Source organism: Vombatus ursinus, unplaced genomic scaffold, assembly GCF_900497805.2.
Source record: "Vombatus ursinus unplaced genomic scaffold, bare-nosed wombat genome assembly UNPS02011431.1, whole genome shotgun sequence".
Lineage (NCBI taxonomy): Eukaryota > Metazoa > Chordata > Mammalia > Diprotodontia > Vombatidae > Vombatus > Vombatus ursinus.
In genome coordinates, this window is record NW_020951209.1 from 6,513,248 (window position 1) to 6,519,649 (window position 6,402).

Genomic DNA, 6,402 nt, shown 5'->3' on the forward strand with positions numbered 1-6,402 from the left:
AACTGTCCCATAGAATGATCCTCAACTGAGCATCATTGACCTCCGGTGGTATCACTGGTTCTATGGGATAGGCAGCATGGAGCAACCCATCTGCTTAAAGAAGCAATGAGAACACCTATCCAAAGGGAATTTGCTCTAATGTAGACTGGGAAAGTGGTTGAATAGCCATGCTTAGGGAGACTTCAATGGAGTGAACACATCAAAAGGAGAAAGCAGACAGGAAAGAAGGAAAGGGAGAGACTCTGGCTGCTGACAAGCTAGGAAAAGGCCCATGAAGCCTCCCAGAAAAAAAATAAGTCATACAGGGAGGCACAATGCCACCACTGCTCTAGGCATTCTTGCTGCTGAAGTTAACACTAATTTAAAATTGCATCAATAGGAATAACCAAAACCATTTTATGCCAAAAACTTAAGATACACCAGATCCAACTCTGTGCATCAAAAACCAGTGCACCAAAGTCTCTCTTCTGTGTTATCTCCCACCAGGTTGGATAAGTTGCTCAAGCAGGTAACTGAAACTCCTTACCAGGAAAAAAAAAAGGCCAAAGAAAAGCTAGTAATGGAGGTATGAAGGAGAGTAAGGATGGGGGGTAGGGAATAGGGGGAGAGGAGAGGGAAGAGAAAGAAAGGGGAAGGAACAAGGGGAGAAGGGAAAGAACAAAGGGAGGGGGAGAGAATAAGGGGAGAAGGAAGGTGACAGGTAGAGGGGGAGGGGACAGGTGGAGAGGGGAGGGAATAAGGGGAGAAAATAAAAAATTTTAAAAGACAAACATGAAAGAATTAGACCTTGCCATTCTTGGTTTGATGGTGAGGAAGTTATCTCTCTAATAGCAGCATCTTTTATCATTGCCATGGTATTTTGTCCTAAAGAGGATACGACTCCTACACTCCACCTTTGAGAGACCCCATCACCACTAACCCTGGCAAGCAGATTGGGGGTGGGGGGAAGGAAAGGGGGAAAGGAAGGAAGCTTTGGCCAAACCAGAACATTTGCACTCCTGGTCCCAATTTGTATGACATTTATAGTAAACCAATGGTCAGGGATTTGTTGGTTGTGCTGGCATTTCTCAGGTAATAAAAAGGAAAGATAGATGAAAACCGGATCACTGACCTGGCCCTAGTGTGTGAGCCTATGAGGAACCCAGATCATAGGAGCCCTCTTCTGTGGGATTCTCAGACTTTTCCCAGGGTTGGTTAGTAGAACCAACAAAGAGGGGTTAGGGGTGGGGGGTGGAGGAGGGGGTTTGCTGAGGTCAAATTTTCCACTAGTCCCTTTTCATTTTTGCATAGCTTTGCAAACACTATGAATTGAGTTTTACTCTTCTATATTTTTTTAATGGATGTACATTGGTCGTTTTCATGTTTCATTTTGTATTAATTCCTCCTCGATTAGAAATAGGGAATGGAGAGGAGTGTGTCCTATGATTATGATGGAGCATTATCACTCCATTCTACAAACCCACGGGAGAGAGACTAGATTTCTGATACTATCAAGCACTGGAGATCTCTCACTAAGATAATACTCCAGATAACCCTTGGGGAATTAACTCACCTAGCCATGTATCTGGGGATTCAAAGGTATATTTAGGGCCCTGTTACCTGGGGGAGCAGATTCTGAATCTGTTTGGGCTTCATATTCCTTTGTCAAGTCAGGGAATTGTCCTAGACAACCTCCGAGATCCCTTTTAACACCCTCCATCTGTCCTTTCCTTTGTGAAAAGCAGCAATATGTGAGAAATGCAGCATATGAACTACCGAGGTATATGATCAAAAGTTCTAACAGGAATGTTTAGGGGGAAAAAAGGGGAAGTCTGGGAATTTGATGTGGGAATGACCGAATGGAGTGAAGGGAGAGTCTCCCATGCCAAAGATGGTTGGGAGGGAAGGATAAAAAAAAAGACAAAGACAAAAAGTAAAGACAAAAACAAAAACAAAAACAGCAGCAGATTTATCCTAGCTCAGGCCATAGTTCCTGGTAAAGAGATTAGCAAAAAATACTGCAAGCTCCCTTATCACCTCCCTACCGCCCCCCTTCCCCCCCCCCCGTTCCCACCCAACTCACATCCCAATTGGTTCTGTCTTCCATTGGCACTGGTACTGGATCCTCTTTGCCTCTTGCTTGACCCCTGAACTTGCTTCACTTCACAAAAGCCAAAATACTGGGAGCAAAAGACTCCAAGCCCCAGAGGAAAGTCCTTGAGAGAACCACGGACCCTCCTGTCTAGATCCTCACAGAGGTAAAGGAACTGAGCCAAGTCCTAGCTTTCTCAGCACAGCCAGCTAATCTCATCCTCTCTATACCGCAAAAAAAAAGAAAAGAAAAAATCTAATATATCTTTACCAAGGTCCTCCCAAGCGTTGCAGTGTTTCTTCCCAGATTAAAACCAAATGGATACCCTCCCACCCATCACCACCCCCCACCAAAAAACCAAGAAGTCAAAGAAACCAATATAGTAAAAAGTTATAGATCAGAAAGCTAACCCTAAAGGTATTTGGGGAATACTGATCCCAAATGATCAAAATTAGGATAAAATAAAATGATAAAAAAGATACATCATAGGGTACAAAATGCCTCAGAAAGAACATTGCCTGGGGCCCCTTACTTAAAATGGTTGGGCCTCCCTGTCCCTCCCTCCCATTTAGTCTTCCAGGTCTCCAGACTAGAGGTGGGGGCGAGGTGTGGCTATAAGCAGAAATAGAAGAGGCTGTGTCCCTTGAAAAGGGGCAGGGAAGTGAAGAGGAAGAAGCCCCCAGCAAGGCTTGGGGTCCGCCTCCTCCTCCTTATCCTCTTCCCCTATGGGTCAGGCAAAGTGTCAGTGCGTAGAAGAAGGACAGGAGGTAAAGGAGAGCTAAGGAGGGATTAGTGTCATATTGGAGTTTGCTCTTTCAGCATCTCCCATCACTCTACCTCATCCTCTCCCCATCCCTCCATCTTCTTTGGCAAAGAAACAGATGTGGATGCAGAAAAGTCCCACCCCCCACCCCCAACACACACACACAACTTCCCATCTCCTGAGGTTTCCTTCCCACTCTCCCTACCCACCCTGCCCACCCTACAAAGAAGTCTATGGATGATTCAGGAAGGGTGGGGGCGTCAATCTGTTGGACAGGACTAGGTTGGGTTATGCATAGGAAGGGATGGCAGTCTGGTGTTCAGGAGGCTACAAAAGCACAATTCTTCCCTGGTGTAGAAAGAGTATGGATGGCACTCCCAGCCAGTTGGCTTAGGCATCATATTTTTTACCAGTTCGGTGGATGTGCTGGAAGAGTGTCATGGAGAAGGCCATGCCTAGAATCTAAAAGACAAAAAAGGTGGAAGACCTGAGATTAGAAGCACCCATTAGAAGTTGTAGTACATGATTATGATGGAATACTAATGTGCTATAAAAAATAACAAGGGGAATGGTTTCAGAAGAACCTGGGAAGACTAATATAAACTGGCCAAGCAATGTAAGCAGAACCAAGAGAACACTGTACACAGTTAACAGCAATATTGTAAGGATGATCAACTTAAGGAGACTTTTTTGTAATTTTTCATGTCAATGGCCCAATCCTCAATCACTCTCATAAGCCCCTCTGTTTCTATAGACAAATTGACATGATGCAGACACATGTCTAATATGTCAATGGTGACATAATACTGGTTGAATTTATGAGGATGTTGTTCATTGAGTGACTTTTGATTTTATTCTTGAATCTTAACCATTTCATACGCTCCATAAAGATAAACCACTTTCAGTTACATTGGACAAATCCAATGGCATATCTCTGTTGTCAGCTTTTACTATTGTTTTATGAAGTAAGGTCTATTTGTTCCAAAAGTATTTCTGTAACTATTTTAAAATCTGTTTATCTTGTACTTGGAAAATATTGATCCTTTTCCTCCTTTTGGGCAAGGAAATGTTAATCTTTCCATTGCTGCCTTCAGCCTGGTGTTTCATTAACATTATAGAAGATTTTGTCTGGACACCTTCTAGATCCATTGTTATCCATTTTACCATGCCAAAAATATATAAGGTTGATATTATGTAGGTGTTAATGTTCTAAATGTGTACTTCCTATCAAGTTTTGACTTCACCCCTCTATGGTTCTAGTCAGTCTCTTAACTTACTCAGCCTCCTTGAGACTCCTTGAAAGTCATGCTCAAAGACTCTCATCTGGAGAAGACCAAGGAACATGAAAGTACTGCCTTCCATTGGCTCAATTTCAGCTCTGAACTCAAACTCAAAGCCTTTGGTCTCTATTCTTCCTTAATGTACATTTAAGAATTTTACATCTGTTGAGTCCAAATGACATTTTGATATCATTTGGGAAAGTTGCCACAAGATGAAGTATCCATTTAATGGGTTCCTCAGTGGAGCCATGTATAGGCAAGTGATTATTATGTTTTGGTATAACTCTCTATTTGACTAGAAAGCCAAACTCTGTTCTGTTGAGCAGGGGATTTAATACTAACCGACCTCTAGAAGATGTTACCTTTTATGTCAATTGTCCTTGACAGTGTGTTTGTGGCATATTTTAAACAGAGAAGGGTCTAGCATATTCAGTACTGTCAATTTCATTTATTTGCAGTACATGACTTAGTGCCATGAGTGTGGAACTGAGTCAAAGGCTTTGTGATAATCAACAAAAGAGGTAAAAATTTTATGGCACTTTCAAATGTCTCGATCAATAATCACTGAATTGATAATGAGTTGCTCTTTATACCCCTGAGACTTTTTAGCACAACTTTTTTGCTCCTGAATCAAAATATTGATTTTCTGAAAGAGTTTATAGATTTTTTGAGAGATACAAGCTGTGAAAGCTTTGTATAAAGCACATAAATATGTAATTGGAGGGGTCACTAGTGTTCTCATCTTTTGGTAATGGCTTTTGTTAAGAATAATGGGATCAGGTTTACATCAAAGAGAAAACTGATAAAACTTTTTATTAGTAATTTCATGCCCTACTGTGAAGCTGTGGGTAAATATAATGCCATTGCCATTGTCATCATCACCATCACCACCGTCATCTTCTTCCTCCTCAATAATTATAATCATTCAGTCCTACAGCTTACTGCTAGCATCACACAGACACTATTGCTATTTGTTAATGTGTGTCTGAAATACAATCATTGTTTTTAGTTTTTAGAGATTAAAGTCTAGAAATTAACATTCTAAAATAAATGGGAAGAAAAGATAGCCAATGCCCTCTAAGTCTACTGTGCTCCTCAACCCTAGGATGGAATAGAGGGCGTGGGAGGAAAAGGTAACCTATATCATACCTGCATGATGAGAATGCACATCCCCACTGTGCCCAAAACGTGTTTGTTGTCATCAAACCATGTCTTTACCTTCTCGTAACAGCCCTGAGGAGAGAGGTTCAAATGGGGTCAGGTTACATCAGCTGGCAACTGGGCATAAGTCCATTCCTCAGCTCTCTGCCCCATATCCTTTCCCCCGTCCTTTCACTCTGCTTCTTTTGGTATCTCCCTCAGTCTCTACTCCTATTCCCACCCTGCTCTAAGAACAAAATCTCAGAATGTTATTGCTGGAAGGGACCTCATAAATTATCTAGTTTACAGATCAGGAAAGTGAGACCAGAGAGTTGAGGTGACTTTCTACAGGTCACACAGTTTGGTAAGTGGAAGAACTTACCCTTTCCACTACAATGCTTCACAATTAGGACCCTACTATACCCTACTTGGCACCATGCCCAGCCCTGACTTAGTTCTTTCTTGTATCACTTTATTTCCTTTGGTGTCTAGCCTTACTCTTCTAATCTCAGGCCATGCCCATATGGTCTGCCCTCTACTTACCTGAACCTAGTCCCAGCCTCATATGGGCTGCAAAAGGGAACCTGAGGCCAAATGGGACTGGTCACTTGTTTCCTTCTTGCCTTAATGTCCTAGTCTTCCCTCACTAATCAGATCTGACCTAGATTCACCCACTGATTCCTAGGAGGAAGGTGGGATTTAAGGAAGGTTTGATTTCTAGTCCTTACTGTTTTCCACACAAGGGTGGTAGAGTTGCGCCCACAGTCCTGGGAATTCTCCATGCAACAGCGATCAGGGACTGTATTCTCTCCCAGCACAGGAAACCAGTCTGTGAAGTCAGTGACACCACAGCATCGCATCTACAGAGAAGTGAGGGAAGGAAATGGAAGTTAGAAGATGTTGTCTCCTGCTTTTTTCCCTCTTCTTAGGGGTATTATCTCTTAGGCTACCACTAATAGATGACCATAGATGTTCAGTCCCTAGACACAAGTTGGTGTCTCTTCCCCTTTCGAGGTTACAGTTTGCCCCATCTGAGAAATGCAGAATCATCTCACTGATCTCCTTCCTACAGATAGAAGGATGAAATTCATCACGTCCATAATGGGGCACTCATTAAGTGCCCCTCAGAGATCCTCAGAGCTTGACCT

At 42.5% G+C, this 6,402-nt stretch overlaps 1 protein-coding gene across 3 annotated transcripts in view; it reads right to left on the bottom strand.

Moving 5' to 3' along the window:
- Window positions 1–700: 700 nt before the first annotated feature.
- Window positions 701–6,402, bottom strand: part of TSPAN9 (tetraspanin 9) — a 229,800-nt gene continuing 224,098 nt past the window's right edge. For all 3 annotated transcript variants that reach the window (XM_027856405.1, XM_027856406.1, XM_027856404.1), the window contains 3 exons: window positions 5,983–6,114; window positions 5,264–5,347; window positions 701–3,296 (listed from right to left, as the gene is read on the bottom strand). In XM_027856405.1, coding sequence (XP_027712206.1) covers window positions 3,225–3,296; window positions 5,264–5,347; window positions 5,983–6,114 — 288 coding nt within the window. In that variant the 3' untranslated portion in view covers window positions 701–3,224. The remainder of the gene's footprint in view (window positions 3,297–5,263; window positions 5,348–5,982; window positions 6,115–6,402) is intronic.